General features: G+C 38.4%; 2 protein-coding genes across 5 annotated transcripts in view; both read right to left on the bottom strand.

Annotated features, from left to right (window-relative positions):
* Nucleotides 1-1766: 1766 nt before the first annotated feature.
* LOC137174144 (C-C motif chemokine 3-like) lies at nucleotides 1767-2715 on the bottom strand. Its single transcript, XM_067579268.1, has 3 exons — nucleotides 2551-2715; nucleotides 2278-2389; nucleotides 1767-1867 (listed from the first exon to the last, which is right to left on the bottom strand). The coding sequence occupies exons 1-3, from the start codon at nucleotides 2618-2620 to the stop codon at nucleotides 1774-1776; spliced, it is 276 nt and encodes a 91-aa protein (XP_067435369.1). The 5' UTR covers nucleotides 2621-2715; the 3' UTR covers nucleotides 1767-1773.
* A 1961-nt stretch (nucleotides 2716-4676) lies between these two features.
* The window catches only part of tbc1d14 (TBC1 domain family, member 14), a 41986-nt gene continuing 28705 nt past the window's right edge, over nucleotides 4677-17957 (bottom strand). For all 4 annotated transcript variants that reach the window (XM_067579264.1, XM_067579265.1, XM_067579266.1 and 1 more), the window contains 10 exons: nucleotides 17617-17699; nucleotides 17124-17241; nucleotides 15222-15328; nucleotides 13804-13884; nucleotides 13572-13660; nucleotides 13136-13207; nucleotides 11021-11149; nucleotides 10263-10372; nucleotides 8705-8963; nucleotides 4677-8590 (listed from right to left, as the gene is read on the bottom strand). In XM_067579264.1, coding sequence (XP_067435365.1) covers nucleotides 8534-8590; nucleotides 8705-8963; nucleotides 10263-10372; nucleotides 11021-11149; nucleotides 13136-13207; nucleotides 13572-13660; nucleotides 13804-13884; nucleotides 15222-15328; nucleotides 17124-17241; nucleotides 17617-17699 — 1105 coding nt within the window. In that variant the 3' untranslated portion in view covers nucleotides 4677-8533. The remainder of the gene's footprint in view (nucleotides 8591-8704; nucleotides 8964-10262; nucleotides 10373-11020; nucleotides 11150-13135; nucleotides 13208-13571; nucleotides 13661-13803; nucleotides 13885-15221; nucleotides 15329-17123; nucleotides 17242-17616; nucleotides 17700-17957) is intronic.

Raw genomic sequence — 17957 nt, forward strand, 5'->3', positions numbered from 1 at the left:
GGCTAACCTGTTTTAACTAAGATATACAGATGAGCATCATCAGCATATTATCGTATTAAAATAACGGAAAATACCAGTAACAAATTCTGTTACAATAACTATGATCAGTTTGGATGTTAATCTCCATCCTGTGTTATATACCAATCAATTTCAAGTTAAGTTCAGCAGGTTGCTAGCTTATGTTTAGTTTCAGTCCATTTAATTTTCCAGTACCTGCCCAATGTCTCCCACTACATTAAAGTCAAGATAAAGATTAACATAAAGATTCACTATGTCAAATTTGACCCATTTTCTCATTTGAACGCAATAAAAAAAAACAGCATATATTGTATTCTTTCACCCTGAAATTTTATGAATTATCCTAAAGTGGCCCAGAGTAAAATGAAAATATTTCAATATTATTTATTTTTGTGCACCTGGTGTACATTTTTGCACATAGTGTGTTCTGGGTCAGTGCTGATTGATGGTTTTAATGGTTATAATGAAGCCTACCATTCAAATGTTGTTGCATCCTTCACTTTCAATAAATTAATAGAAATAATTATGGTTGTTATGTTCTCTTGTTTTAGATGAGATCATAATATCGTGTGATTGTGAATGTATTTTCTCTATAAACGAATAGTGTCAAACCAAAACAAAACAAAACACTCTCTTCTCTCTGAAATGGGTGAATGAAGGTTCAATCATCCATTTATTAATGACTGATAAGATATCTATAGATGCAAAATTAATTTGTGGTTCAAAGTTTGATATATGAACTAATAATAAAGGAATACCTCAGCTGGGTCAAAAATGACTAGCTCCATAACGTGCAGGGTCAGAATATGAACAGTATGTAAGGGTTAAAAAATCTTTTTATTAGTAAGCTAATATTTTGACCTATAGTTACACTTTTCGTCATGTGGAGTGGAACTGGAGCAGAAGTATAATCTTTTTTGTAATGAAGATCACTACATTATTATTTCTTCTTACAAGGTGTGTCTGAAGGTCAGACTTTCTTGCCCTTTTCAACCAGCATAATAAACATTTCATACCAACCTTTCCTGACCTCTTCTTTACAGGATGTCCTGCATCCTCAGCACTACTATTAATACTACTGTGTGTACATGAGATGAATGGTATCTACTAATACTATTTCTGATACTAGTACTACAACAATACTACAAATGATAATAAGTGGTCATTCATAGTACTGTTGTAATTCCAAAATGTTAAGTAATACTTTTTGTTTAAAGGTGTAAAAGTGTAAAGCTTATTTGGTTTCTTATATCAGTCAGATGAGAAGATTGATACCACCACCTCTTGTTTGTATGTTGAATATAAGCTGGGAACTATTAGCTTAGCTTAGCACAAAGACTGGAAATGGGGAACAGCTAGCCTAGTTCAAAAATCTGCCTACCAGCACCTCTAAAACACACAAATAAACATTATATCTGTTTGTTTAAGGCTTGCAACTTTTTTTCTTAGCTTAGAGGAAGTTCAGAGGAGACATACCAACAGTGAAAGTTTCATATTATTTAATGTATTTATATGAGGTTTATATGATATTGTAGGTATTACAAAGCATTTAGAACATATTAAAAGATATATCAGCCAATTCAGGCTCAAAATGATTCCATTTGAAAGCTAAATAGTTCATTACTCAAGGCAGGTTTGCACATTAATACCAAAATCATTACCATATTTTAAATGAAATGTCAAACATTTGCATTCATTAAAGCAACAAAAGTAACTTTGCAGAGGGGCGAGGCTTTTTCCAGACAGGGAGCTGGTTTACAAGTTTGCTTCATCCAGACTTTTCATGATTTTCTCAACCCAGGAGAGATTGGGATCCACACAGATGTGACGAGACTTTCTGGTCAGCAAACTGAAAGAAAACAGGTGAAAATGAAAATGTCACAATCACACGTGACAGTGTTTTTTAAGTAATTAAGATAGGATAACAAATAGATACAAAAGTTATAACATACTGTATGTACAGTATGAGAACACTTTAGTGATCTCTTAATAGAGTAAACAGACACAAAAAAAGTCATGGGTAGCATGATGTGTAGCCTGTGTGCAAACTACTTAATTACAGATGTAGAAAGGAGGACATATATATATATATACACACACACATATATTTATATATATATATATAAATATATATATGTGTGTGTGTGTGTGTGTGTGTGTGTGTATATATATGTATATGTGTGTGTGTGTGTGTGTGTGTATGTATATATATATACTGAAGTATATAATACTGAAGTAAACTCAGTTTTCAGCACTTACATGACTCCGGTCCTTGGGCAGCGGTAATCAGTCGTATAATATGACTGGATTAAGTTTTTGTTCACTCTTCTTGGGTAGAATTTGAAGCAACAGTCATCAGGACCATTTGCGCCTGGAGAATAGAGAAGACCATCATGTAATGTATTATCATGGTGTTTTGAGAAGTGAGATCTTGAATCGCAACGTGCTCAGGTTGGTCACATACACATGTCACATGTGGCTATATTTAAAAAAATATATATATCTATATATATATTTATATATTTATCTTACTGTTGCAGATCACTGAGGAAAGCAGTGCAGCTCCCAGGATGCAGAACAGAAGCATGTGACTTGTCCTCATGATGACTCGATGTTCCTCTGGAGATGATGCTGATAGAGATTAATATCACAGCTGCTCTTCACCTGCAGTAAAGGGCTACTAAACAAAAGGTAGTGTGGTGTTGAGCTTATCAAGATCAAATATTTTTTTAAAAGGCTGTCACTGATGTGAAGGAAGGAGGGGGGTTGCGGTTTGGAGGGGACCGAAGTTGCCTGTCACACAAACTTTCCACTCGGTTTTGAAAAGGCTGAGAGGTAGACTGCAGAGGAAATGCAATGTGGTTAGCCCAGAGATGTTACTCAAAGCATAAGTGAAATAAAGCAGTAGCAATTACTACAATATTTCTACGTTGATCAAAAAATCTTAAATTAATATAAAAGAAAAGATTTATTAAAACACTCAAAACAGGTAATGACGACATTCCTTTTTGTTTCGCTTTAGATTGCTGGTGGAAAACTGGTCAATAGAGTAGTATCATATTGAGACATCTTGAGTTTAACTACATGTTACAAAGATACTTAAATAGGTAGTCCAGCAATTTGGGATTGCACGTCCATGTGCCTTAAGGTCCATTTAGTAGCTTTCCATGATCTTCATAGTTTTCCCAGTTGAACAAGAGTGAAATGAAGAATGAAAAAATGTAAATTTAAACATTTTCAAATCTAATTTTTGCTGCACTAATCAGTAGTGAGGGACATATCCATCTATTGGCGTCATTTTCAGTCAACACGGAAGATGCCAAAGTGATTGCTAGTAGTAGTTAACCTACATTTTTGCAGTTATTTCTGTAAGTCGATTTACAACCTGTACAGTTGTGTCACTATTGTCTTTATTTTACATGGATGTAGCTAGCTAGTGTAGCTAGTTAGCTATGTAGGGAATTTCTAAACAAATCTGACATGTGGATGGTCATTTAGGTCGGAACTGGGCTTGAACTTCACCTCTATTACAACTGGGTAAACTATCTGCAGATGGAGGTCATGTGATACATGATGAAGGATCTTTTTGTCAAGGTCAAGAAGGTGAAGACTTCCATAAAATTGGGGTTCAATTCTGCATTGTTTTGTCCGGTTGAATCGGACTCTGGTTTGTTTTACCCCTTGATACAATTCTTTTGGGAAGATCTGAACTCAGCAAATTGTATTCAGGTATGGACCAAAACAGGAAGTGGTCACAAACAAATTCTGAAATGGTTTGTTTGTGAAATTAGCTAGTTGCTAGCAGCTAGCCAGAGAATGAATCGAGGTCCAAAGACATAACAAGTAACAACCCTAACCCTAACCCTAACTCATCCACTGATTCGGGCCACAGCAAATAAGCTATGGATTTGAAAATGCACTTAGTCCATGCTCTTGATCAAGCTTTAAAAATCACTGGATCCTACGTTTCCCATAATGTAACTTAATTAAGTCTTTTGTTAAATCCTCTATGCCTGGTAAATGCATGTCTTTCAAACTCCATGAGAGCTATTTGTAATGCAGGCTTTCTGTTAAAAAAAAATGTCCAAGCCCATGCCAAAGTAACCTTGGTGACATCACTATGACATCATCAAGGTTATTTTCTCAGACTTGACAAAGCTCCTCCAGAGCCACAAAAGACATTTACAACTGTTTTCACACACAAAGTTTACTCCTTTATGATAAGTAAACTAATAGTCATGTGTAAAATTGGTGGAAGGTACCTTTAACTTGAAGTTTTTAAGTCATAGAGCAAATGTATTTTGCACAACAATTCAACATTCATGATGGAATAAATCCATCATAAAAAAGGCATAAATAACATTTTTATTATTGGACAGAAGTCTCTGGAACAAGAGTTGTCACATTTTAGATTAAGGGAAGTAATCACAATCATGGACATGACCTCATGTTCTCACATTCATTTGCCTGCTAGTTATTTGCCCAAACATGATTTGACAACAATATCTTAATACTGGACTGACTGAAAGGCAGTCTGGGAAATGTAGGAATTCATTTCCAAATGACTCAACAAGGTAGGTTGAGAGTAAAAAATAAATAAATAAATGCACTAAAAGTTAGTTGTAAGTTTGAACAAAGACACAAAGACCGGCTACTGGTTGAATATGTACAGCTCTTTATTTTAATAAAACCATAGTTTTTTTTTTATACATTTCAAGTGAGATACAGTTGCATGATAACCCTCTGCTCTCTCCATGTATGTCTATCAGTCCTCTACAGTACATGGGGTCTCTTGAGGAAAAAAACAAAACAATTAGACAACAAAAAAAACAAACAGAACCCAAGAAATTAAAGCCATCCAGCAAATCAAACAGATCATTTAGCAAAGGTATATTACAATTTTTATTCAAATTTAGTTTGATTGAATTTTGCTTTACACTATTGTGGATCGGTTTTGCCAGTGTGTGTTGTGTGATAGAAGGACAGGACGCAGGTAGTGTTGGAAGGGCCAATGTAACAACTAATTAGTAGAGTAACTAACAGATCTCATTCTGAAAATACCACTCAACGACACACACGTGAAACACACACACTCAGCTTGCATTGTTAGCTGGTCACTACTAATTTTTTAAAAAGATGGAAAATGAACAACCCGTTTGAACCTGTGAGTGATGACATAAAGTGATGATGCGAGGCACAACTCAAACTATGTGCAAAAAGCTTTATTGCAGTCCTGTGGTGTCTAACCACACTGGGGAGTGGGAGGGAGGAGTGCATTGAGACGAGTGATCAGAAAGTCTGCTGCATGGTGCTGAGCTGATGCACAAACCTATACACAGACCGTCTGTCTGTAAGCAGCCATAAACAGGCTGAGATGATGGGGATTTAAATAGTGAAATGAGTACATGTCTCAGCTGTTGTCCAGGCATCTAAGAAAGTACAGACAAGCAAAGAGACAGAGAGGCCAAATGGGAGGGTCACCAATATTTCAGGGCACAAAAAGAAAAATTTCACACACAAAATCAGTAGCACATCATATCATATGAAGCAGCTTCTCCACCAATAACAGCACAGTTCACACTGAGAAATGCCATCAGTAGGTTCATTTGTTTCAAGATAGTTGGCTGCGCAAACAAAGACAACTGAACTGAGCCAACAAGATTTCTACACTTCTCAGCTTTTATTTATTTTGATGAACAGTTGTGTGCAAAATGGGCAACTCCTCTTTGAAAAATGAAATCACAGAAATAGATATTTATCAAACTGCTGCAATCATGTCAGCAGTAAGATGATACTTCACTACTTTTTTATCTGATCATCAGGACACAGTCTGTACTAGCTGTCTGTTAACTCATCAGATTAATGTAGGTAATGTGACCACACCCTCAATAGTGAACTGGCCCCACCCTCCACTGGTAAGGATGGAGTCACACATTAACCTCAGTGACACAGTGACAACCTCAAAATACAACAGCCACAAAGCCCAACTCCTGACACAGTTACACCCAGGGGCCCAGTGACCACTAACATGCATATGCTCAACGTGAGAGGAAATGACTCCTGTAGAGTATCTGTGATCCAAAAAACACTGCACAATGACAAAAAACAAAACAAAAAAACTCCAAAAACTAGACAACCACTGAATCTATTGAACATGTTGGAAAATACTCTTATTCACTTTCTTGCACAGTTACATGAGGAGATCATTTCATATTTTATATCTGTCCTTTAGATATAAAGCTATAGCCAGGACACAGTTAGCTTAGCATAAAGACTAGTAACGGGGGGGAAAAACTAGCCTGGCTCTGTCCAAAGGCGAAATCCGCCTGCCTGCACCTCTAAAGCTCATTGATGAACACCACATAGCTCACCTATTTCATATGTACAAAAATTGAAGTATAAAAATGAAAAGTTGTGGTTTTACAGACAGTTATGTGTTGGACCAGGAGTCTTTGTCACCTTGAGTTGGCTAGGCAGCTAGCAGAGACTCCAGGAAGCCTACACATCCGGTCCAAAAGTAATCCAACAAACAAACCCTGTAAAACTGCAACTTGTCATTTTTATAATTAGCTTTTAGTAAGGATTAAACATACAAAATATAAGATATTAAGTACTTAAGTATTTATTAGTGAGCTTTAAAGGGTGCTTTTTACCTTTGCACAGAGCTGAGCTAACTGTTTCTGTCTGCTTTCAGTCTTTATGCTAAGATAAGCTAACTGTCTCCTGGCTCCAGCTTTATATTTAATGGACACACATGAGAGTGGTATCCATGTTCTCATCTAACTCTTGACAAGAAAGCTAATAAGTGTATTTCCAAAAGGTCTATTTTTTTAAGGTGAACACAAAACAATTGCACTAAATGGGTGGAATCAGCTAAACAGACACATATTAAGGCTGACTGGAACAAACCATATTGGAAATGCCACAAAAACAAAAGCAAATATTTGCTTTTAACTCTGCATTTGAGTTCACAGCTTGACTGCCCTGCTTTTCTTGGTGCGTGTTCTCAGAAATGTTCATGATGCAATGAGGCACAAGAACAGTGGAAGAACATTTTATCAGGATGTGAAGTAAGGTCAGGAGCAAACTACAGCAAGAATGGTGGAAAGTTTTAAAGAGAAACTACTTGTCTGCTTTTTTCATTGTACAAAGCAGAAAGTTTTCAAGTTCTCACCAGGGATGTTTCTGGCCTGCTCTTCAAAAATTTTGGGTGGGGAGAGGTTCAACAGCAAGTCTTCATGTGACGGCAACATGGGGTTCAGTTTATGTCCCATTGTCTCTTTGATAAATATTAAATATATGCAGAACATTTAAAGACATTACATTCATACCAAGACATTAGGAATCAAAACACTAACAAGCTAAAATGTACCTCAAACAAATGGACAAGGCGATGTCAATGTCTAATAGCAACACACTTATTATTTACTCCAGTTTCATTGACATAAATACACTGTAAATCTCATTTTACAGGCAGCTTTTGACCTCTTTTAAGAGGCTTAAAACATTTAATTAAATGTAACATTGTGGTGTCTCAGAGATACCAAACATGTCTTCAGGTGGTTAACCTATAGTATAAAACATTATGTGCATTTCTGTTGAATATTCATGGATTGTAACTCACAAACCTTTCTTCAAGACTCAGAGTTGACTTCATGGAATGGTTTAGGAAACAAATCTACACTAACTGGAAGAAATGAGAAGCATGAGGACATCAGAGGACATGAAGGAATGATAAAAGTTAAGAGGAAAAAAAAAGGTGCAGAGACAAAGAGATGGAGACACAGAGAGACACTAGCTGAGGTTCCACTTGACACATTTCAAAATTTGTCATTCACAGATCTGACTCTGGAGATGTGATTTTAGGACATTGCTATAACTTTTTCCAGCTCTTCCTCTGCTTTTCATTGCTTTTATACTCACTGTATATGGGATGTTTTAGGTTATTTTATGGAGGGCAGTCAGAGATGTAGACTGTATTTCAGGGAAACACTTCACGTTTCTTTCATAAAAATAGCCACATTTAAGGATAAATTTGCCAAAGACTTAAAAAAGAAGAGCAGAAGTGTAGCCAGAAAAAGCAGTGACAGCAGAAAATTAAAATCTTTGATGTAATAACTGGCATCTCTGTGGTTTCCTCTGGTCTGTGGAGACCTGAACCAGCCTGGTAGGTGCATGTATGCAGGAGTGTGTGATACATTCTTCTGCCTGTGCCAGCTACAGTTTCCAGTCCACTGCTGGGCCTCTGATCAGAGGAGGGATGGTGGGAGTTAAATAAGGCCTCATATTCCTTTTCTCACCCCTCCTCCTTCACTTACAGACCCCCCTCCAGGGTCCTGGTTCCAGTCAGAGCGGTGACACAGCTCTGGAGAAGAGGTTTATCACAGTGACTCAACCGCACCCCCGACCAGATCTCTCTCAGGTCCATCTGACCCGCTAAGAGTCCAGTTTTTCCCAAAGGCTGGAGGGGAAGTGGGTTGGCGCTGGAACTGGTCGAGTCCGCTGGTGTGTGACCTCAGCGCTTCAGCACCGGGCTGCCCCGCTCCTGATCTTTTTGTAACGCCTGCAGAACCTGAAGAGACAAGGGAAGTAGCTGTTAAAAAATATGACACTGGCAATCTGTAAAGACCTATAAACAACGGTCTCAGCTAAATGTCCTCAAACATAAGCTCTAACATCCTCCTACCTGTGCCCACTTCCTGTTGCGGCTGGTCATGTGGATGGCGGCGATTTGCTGGAAGAGCTGCTCGGCGGGGATGAGGTCGGGCAGCCGGGTGAGGAACTGAGCCATGTGGATGAAGTCCATGCAGGTCAGGACGTCCTGGTAGAGACGCAGCAGGCCCAACGCCGTGCGGAACAGGAACTCCTCGCCGTCTCTGCAGAACACGTCCCACACCCGACACGCCAGGTCCAACGGCAGCGACTTACTGTACAGAGTGAAGATCCTGGAGGCACGCAAGGAGGGAAAAGAGAGAAAACGACAGTGAACATTAGTTTTGCGAGCATACAGAGGCATAAATGCAAAATAAAAACTAGAAACAAGCACAGATGTGTGCATATCTTCAAGATGAATTTGTAGCTGTATATCATCTGTACAATGAAGCACACAGACGCTGCATCTTATATCTCTACTGCATTGGTTTAAACACTTTTAAGATCCTAATGTCACAGCCATAATATGAAATATGATAATGATATGAAATATGAAAACAACTTTTCACCACGACAACGCCTCTATAAATTTTGTTTCTTGACTAATTCTGACTTCTTGTTCAACAACTCCACAGTTAACTTTCAGAAGAGACCGGGCTTTGTAATTTTTTTTTTTTTTTGATTATTTGATTAATCTTCCAATGATTTTCTCAGTTTATAAATTAATCATTTAGGTTGTAAAATGACAGGAAATTGTGAAAAATGTTGCCATTTCCAACAGCCCAAGTTGATGTTTTCAAATAACCTTTTTCTGTCTAAACAAAAGTCTAAAAAAACCTCAATATATTCATTTTACTATCATAGATGACTAAGAAAACCAGCAAATAATCACTTTGAAGAGCTGGAGCCAGTGACTTTTTGCCATTTTTTCTTAAAATGATGGTTAATCAGTTATAACAATTGCTTTTTATATGATTGATAAATCATTTATCAACTAGTTGGTTCTGCTTTTATTTTGAGTATGTCTTTTTCTGTCTTGTACTTAAGTTAGAAATCATGTATAAATGTAAGATTGGTTATAGATTGTTATACTGGAGGGAGAAAAGCAACACATGTTCTTGTTCTTCCTGAGATTTCTCCCTTTTCCCCTCTGTTTAAGTGATGGAAACACGACTGTGTGTGTGTGTGTGTGTGTTTGTTTGTGTGAAGTTTTTCTCTATCTGTTTTCTCAGAAATTACACGTGACACAGGAAACTGACGAGCAAAGTGTCATGTTTCTATATGACGACATGTAACACTTTTTCACCGGGACGAAGAACAAGGTGCACTCTGCATGCTGGTGGAACAAATGGTGACCTGCTATTTTGGCTTCACGTATAGTTTCCATTCTAGCTGTGAAATGTCATGATGGCAAGTAGATAAAAAAACATTTCTTTTATGGTCTTCACACTGTGGTTTTAGGTTACATTTATGGTCAAATGAGCTGACTGTATGAACTAAAATGAAGAATACAATGATGTTTTAGAACACAAAAAAGCAGCAGAGAGGAGAGAACCAAAGAATATTTTTTAAAAAGAGAGTTTCAGACTCACCAGTCGATCAAATAAATATCGGGGGTCAAGTTGTTTTTCTTGAAATGTGCAAAGAGCTTTGGTAGGTTTTCTTCAAAGAACACTTCAAATGCCGCAAAGTAAGTCAACATCTGTAGAGAGAGGAGAAGGTGTCTTACAGAGGAACAAACATACACAAACAACATCATTGTAATAATCTGGGCAGTGGGTCATCTGTACAGATGGACAACAGCGGAGATATTAAAGTGTCTTGTAGAACAAAATGTAATCAGACAGCAGAGGCTGTTGAGATGTTTGTTGCACCCTTCTCTTTAAACATACTATTTGCCTGCATATTTAAATGTTTTATGTATTTTTTGTCACTTCTATAACCTTTTTGAAACTATTAAGTTTTGATAATGTACCTGAAGGTCATGTTATATTCTAAGTGTTGTTGTGTGTTCTTGGTTTGATCATATGATTATGTGATCAACAGGATTTTCTGTCCATCTGGCAGATAACGAACCTTTTTTTTCAGCCCAATAAAGTTTTGAGAGCTATGATCCAGTGTGCAGAAAGTCTATTATCCTGAATCTGGCATAAATATAGCACAGGATGTGTGCACAACTACCTTTGTGCATAAATATATAATTTCTGAGGTCAAAAATGAAGGTTCTTGCTTGTTAAATTTTAAATATGTCGTATAAAACCTTTACAGAAAAATAACTTGATCTGGAAGTGAGGGGAAATGCATATTTTTTGTTTTGATGGTGTAACTGTGTGTGTGTGTGTGTACTGACAAGGCTGTGGTCGACTCTGAAGAAGGCCATCTGACAGGGCTTGTTGAGCAGGTTGGCAAAAGCTATAAAGGCATCAGCTGTGTCCAGGTTCAGGATCAGCACTGCTGCGATGAACGACATTCCCTGCACCTATACACACACACACACATACACACAAATAAAAATTCTTCCTTGTGATGCTGTAAATGATGTGTAAAAAATGTTAGAAAGAAACATACAAGTTGATTTCTGTCTCTGAAAGACCAGGACAGAGCAACACCTGCTACAGTGAACACGTTTTGCAGTGCACCATCTCTGACACTGCTGTTGATATAAAGCTCTCTTATTTATTTAACTTGAAACAGTGATAAACATTTGTAAGTAGTTCAGCTTCAGTCTGGACATTTATGCTAGGAAGTGAAATGACATGCTGACGCACGCCTGCAAATAGCAAAACAAACATGCACACAAAGATGAATGCATAGGTATGCTTGTGTGTGTGTGTGTGTGTGTGTGTGTGTTTAGCATCTCATAGGTTGGGGTCAGTACAGGAAGTCACAGTCATTTCTACCCAAGTAAAAACAGCATGGGGCTGCGGTGGGGAGCAACAAAGCAAACCACAGCATTTACAAGCGGTGCTGAAGAATTACAGAAAATGCAAATACATGTTCAGCGTGAAAGGACTGCTTCATGTCGAAACATCTCAATACAGAGAAGCAACTTCATTTTAATGCCTCTGGCTGATAAGAGAATAATTAAATGTTGGTCAAAGGTCAAGTTTACTTTTGTGAATCTTCTGCACGTATACAAAATATACAAAACATATGGACAAGCATCAAGAGGCAGGTCAGGACTTGAGTGCATAATGTGAGTGTGAGAACAGACAGTAATGAGCCACTGACGCATGGTAAATCTCCTTAGAAGGAAGAAAAGGGTGGATGGAAGGAAAAGATGTGTAGGTTTGCAAAATCAAACCTACACACAAGCAGAAATGCCTACCCTAACCACTGGGCATTGCACTTTAGAGATACACTGAATATGTGGGCAGATAGATGTTCAAATATCGCTGATGGCGTAGAGCTTCATGTCTCCCGCAGCAGTGACGTGGAAATTCAGAGCAGATTAGAGGACTCAACCTGACTTGAACTTGTGAGTTCTAAGGTTCAGATCGTTCACATTAATTCTGAACGCAGTGTTTAACATAGTTGTGTGCATCTAGTCTGGCTGGATTTCTAGTTAGTCTTGTGTAATGAGCCTCCAACATTTCCAGCGTCAAGTGTTTTCAAGCAGTCTGTTCTCAGCAGCCACATTGTTTTGAGTCATTCTACCAATATATTTTTGTGATTAACAAGCATACTGATTAGATGTTTGCAGCTCATTTATAATCAATGTGTATTTCCCGAATAGTGTGCAGTATACAGTATTAGCAGAAGGAACACTTCTGAGAAGAGGTGACATAAACATAAACTAGTTTTGATTTGTATATATTAAGACAAAGTTAGTAACAAATCAAATACATGACATGACACTGACTTTATTAGCAATACAACGTTTTGGTGAGGGACTTTTTGTCAGTGCTGGGGGGGAATTTGACTTTTTCTTTGTTTAATGGAGATGGAGTGCAAGTCTCATCGTCTACCCACTGAGCTTCTCCAATCTAGCAGACACTTCACACTGAGTGGAAATCAAATGAAACTATCAGTCATCCTGACCACAATATAACTCTGGTAATAGAAGATAACGACTATGTGGGTGTTATGTGGGAGATCCAAGACTGTGCTGTGTCATTTTTAACCCTCTTAAAAGGGAATAGTACTACCTTAATCCACAGTTCACTTACTATTACTAAGCACTGTTACTAGAGATGTATACTATGAATCGTATACTACTGTGTACCAATGTGCAATATGTTGTTTTATGTTTTTCCCTCATGTAATATTTACACAAAAACAAACAACACAGAGACACAAATGCATGAAAACCCATAAAACAAGAGCCAACTGTTAAAGCACTTTCTTGTCTGAGGCTACACAACTGTTTATGTGCAGTACACAAAGTGGGTATAAGAAAATAATTATAAAGTGTGTTGGAGTATCACAACAGGATATACTGCCGTGTTTAGTGCATATGACTTACGTAGCCAACGTCTGGCCGGTAACATGTGTATGCTCCCAGAATGCTGTGCAGCACATCATGATAGGGCCCGCCCTGATGACACACAAAGAATTAATGAAGACAATGGAACAAACAGGCCAAAAATACACACACAAACACACTCATCCTTTCCCAGAAACTCCAGTGTTAAATTTATTTTGATACAATAATATCATTTTAATCAGATGTTTTGATGCTTCACTGTTTCTAGCTAAGGTTACCATGGTGATAATGTATTTAAAAGCAAGACTGAATGAGATATTTTCTCCATAAAGACAGATAGTTAATAAAATGAAAACTTGTTGTTCCAGCAGCAACATGTCCTTTGTGTATTTTATTTTTGTATCCTATTATTTGTTTTAAGCAACTGAAACATATTCAGACACATACAGAAGCAGGGCTTGCTATGATCACCGACCTGCTGAAAGATACACAGTTGGGGGAAGGTTCTCGAGATGTCCAGCTTGATCAGCTCCAGGCTCGACTCTCGATCCGACGAACCAGCATCTGGAAGACATGGTGGTTCATTGAGCAACACAAAGGAAAAACAAAAGAATCCTGATCAAAGTAACATCAAAATAACTTATCAGTCTCAATCAGACTGATGATGTGTGAGATTAAAATTAAAAAGGCCAGAATATATGAAGGACCTTCAGTTTCAATCTCTGGGGCAGTCGATGGCGTGGTCCTCCACTTCTCTTTAGCCCGTGACAGACAGATGCTATACAGCTCTGCAGGGACACATAACAGCACCACAGTACAGTCAATATGAGAGAAGACAGGAGAACATGATGACTGCAGAGAAACAAACTCAAAAGGATTCAGCTCTTTAGTTAAATGGCAGTAAAACTGCAGGTGATTAAAGACAACAGAGCTCCCTCCATTTCAGAAGACATTTATGTTGCTGCAGTATATTGATGTCCCGGCCTGTGCTTTGACCTGCAGCTGCCCTCTAGTGATGAGATGCTGGATCTCAATAATGAGCTGTCTGAGACGCGACATGGAGCTCTGCAATGGTGGCCCTGACCTTGTACAGTTGGCAACATTGGCCGATTAATAGAACCGCAGAGAATGGCGGAGAAGCTGAGAACATGAAGATACTTTGGGGATAAAAAGAACATATAAATATATATAAATAGCAAGGATAACAATAACATTTTACAACTAGCAAATTATGTGATTCAGTGGGACTAACAACCTGTCTGGGACTTGATGGCAAAAAATACAAAAATAAGACCCAAGTTTTTCATAGTAGAAGTCGTAGTAGCAGTTGAAATGAAACTGCTCCACTTAAAATGGGGGATTACCGTCACTGAGCTGCTATTTATAAAAAGGCCGACAACTCTGCTGAAGGGGACTGAGCTTCGTGTGTGTGCGCAGAGTGATAATGCACAGGACTGTGCTCCATTTACAGTAAAAGGCTGAGTAGCAAAGAGCAGAGAGGGCCAGCTCAGCAGCCAGCTACACAGTGCTTATCTGCAAGTAGCCCTGAGGGTGCTGAGGAGCTTACACACACACACACACACACACACACACACACACACACACACACACAGTTTGTGTGACTGTCAAAGTTTGAGATCCTTTTGCAAGTGAGGAAGGAATTTTGAATTTGTAGTGTTATTATGTGTGTGTGTGTGTGTGTGTGTGTGTGTATATATATATAATTTCCAACCAGTCTCAGAGAACTCATTGAAATGCTGCGCATTCCCTCTTGTAGTTGGGAATCATTGGACTGTGTTTGTTCTTAATGCACACACTCTTCCCTCCACTTCTATCTATTTCACTGATTCTTACTCAATTACAACCACTGAGACAAATTGCTGCAATTGCTACACCCATCTGTGTGTGTGTGTGTGCGCGTGTGTGTACCTTGACGGATGAAGAAATGTAGTCGCGGATATTAAAACTAAAACAATATGCAACACCGGAGTGTTTTAAGCAATGACTTGAGTGTAAATCAGTGCATGAAAAATCACAATTTAAGTGATGAATGTAGCTTTGGTAGCAAATCTTATGAGCCTTTTTATTCACTCACACACTCAGACGAACCCTGACTTTCATGTACCGTGTGTGATGTTGAGGTCGTTGCCCACAGCCAGGCTCCACACTTTGCCTCTGACACTGGGGGGGATGCCCTGCCACCAGAGGTCTCTCACTCGCCGAGATGTACACCTAGAGGAGGGGTTATATGTAGAAAGAGTTAGTTTAGTAAGTTTAAACTCCTGCATTGAACTTCAGTTGGATGTTCTACCTCAACCAAAAAAAAAAAAACAGCATTGTCTGTATTTCCCAAAAACAAAGTAAGAAAAATGGGCACTCTAAAGGTGAAAAACAGCAAATCCTCTCATGTGGATTTTATTTTCAATCAATAGACTGACAAATTTATCAATGACCTCTGGAGTATTAACTTTGTTTTGGGGAAATACAGACAGTTAGACAGTCAGTTAGTAACCATGTCATGGAGGAGATATTCAATAACTGACCACAAGGTGGCAGTCATTTCCTCCCAACATCAGGTGCAGGAAATGACTTTCTTTCAGGTTAAAACTAATTGTTCATTCACGATCCTTTACCTAATTTTTTTTTTTGTGTGTTTAAACACTTTCAAAAACCATTATAAAACATACTTCACAATGTTTACCCCATAAGTCCCAGTACTGCCTTTGTATTGACATGACAGTAAATATGCCATAAGATAACTAACAGAAGAAAACAAACCATCCTGGTAGTTTCATACTGTGTCAGCGATAAAACAAGCTGCCCTTCTGTTGAAGAGCTTTTTCCTCTGCATGCAAGAACCATAGTTAATAAAGTTAGATTTTGTCCACCAGAACAACAATTTCCCAACTTTCATGTGGCGGGGGCATCAAGTGCAGATCTTAGTGAAACATTAGTCTGTGATGGTGGCCATATTTGGGAATAAAAACAGATGATTTGTTTGTATTTTCTCCCTGCAGCGCTGCTCGGCAACAGCTGTTCAGTACATGCTCCCAGCTAGATGATGGAAGATGGATAGCATTCCCTAAGTAGGCAGAGAGGTTGTAATACATCGGTCATCATTTTACAGATGACTTAATGGATGCCTGAGATCGTCCGTATGTGAACCATGTCATAAATTTTATGCTCAGGTCGCCACACTTGTTTATAAATTTCACATTTTAAACTCAGGGTCAACTGGATGCCAGCTGATACTGCTCAACTGTGGTGCAGCTTTAAAGAGCCGGTCACTTACAATGGTGACATGGCTTGCCAAGATTTTATAGTGCGAGTCATATGTTCAGCAAATGTGAGCATGAGTCAGAGAGTCATACGGAACCAGACACTGGTTAAAACAAAAGGTTAGACTATTTCTATTTTATACTCTTACAGTTCATCTGTTTCTTGTGTGAACCCTGGATGTAAAACTTAAGTGAACTGACTAAACTTAGTCATGAGCTGTGGTCACCAGGGAAACTGGTCCATTCAAACACGAGTGTAACTTAGCAACCCAAATAAATATTAAAAACAACATTTTTTTTGATCTTTACCACAGTCTATGCCACAACTCTTGTTTGTTTTTGATTTCTCAACTGACAGATGACCCACTGAGGGTAACTAACTGTATTTCATTCAACTGTTTCATGACAGGAACAGTCACAATGAGGAATATAAGCAAGCTGCTTTTCAAATAGAAGACTTGCATCAACCAGTACTGTTATCAATTTAGATAGATGAAGTAAAGTAAAGATGATGGAACTTCTCTCATTCTTTGTGTGTTCAAAAGCCATAATCAAGTTACTGCTCTTTGTTAAAAGCTCTGTTTAAAGATCAGACCAGTGTTAGCACTGATAATGTTGTTGAAGAAGGAAGTATGCTCCAAATTTAATTGAAATAACATTTTCAGAGGAAAGCAAGGTGTTTTCTGATGAAATACCTTGACCATCAGTATTGTTCTAATTCTAAACTCTTAGAGAGTGTTTGTACTCACATTGTACTCCAGTTAGGCAAGATCTCCTGGTTCCAAGTCTGAGCGGCTGAGCCAATGCTCTCCTCGAGCTTACACCGATCCTCCAGCTGCTTCTTCCTCTTCTGAGCGTCCTTCAACTCTACAAAAAGAAGTGTGAGGAGATTAGATGTGGTTAGATACAAAAAAAAGGGGGGAAGAAAAAGAGAGAAGAAATCAGACAGGAGAAAGATGGGAGAAAGAGAGGTATGAGGGATTTAAGGGAACAAGATGAACAGTTTTTAGGCAATTGCAATCACAATTTGACTTGAAAAAATATGACGTTTGGGCTGGTGCTAGATTTCGTTGGTTGTACGTATGATCTTATCGTCTGTGATGGTTCCAGACAGACACCATGATTTCAAACATCTGAACTTAAACACCTGAATATAGTCTTGACATCATCCTGCAGCTAATGCCAGACTTTATCCGTGATATGAAATGTATCAATGTGAGTGGTCTCAGGAGACGACCTCACCTCTCTTCTTGGCCTGGGCCACCATCTCTTCATACTGCTGTCGGTGTTTCTGTGCCTCCTCGGCTGGCTTGGCAGGCAGATTCCTGTAACACACACACACACACACACACATATAAGTAAATGAATAAGCAACAATATGTTCTCCGAGGTTTCACTGCATTATTCATGGTGAGCGAGCTGGCAGGGTATAAGAAGAGGAAAACATTCACAGAAAGAAGGGTGGGATGAGCTGACTGATTACAGAGTGAACTCTATACTGTGTCATTCCTATTATACTGGTCACACAGCTGCATGTCATCCTGTTGCAGTGAATGACTGTAATTGAATTTTATACCTTACTA

Source organism: Thunnus thynnus, chromosome 22 (assembly GCF_963924715.1).
Source record: "Thunnus thynnus chromosome 22, fThuThy2.1, whole genome shotgun sequence".
Taxonomy (NCBI): domain Eukaryota; kingdom Metazoa; phylum Chordata; class Actinopteri; order Scombriformes; family Scombridae; genus Thunnus; species Thunnus thynnus.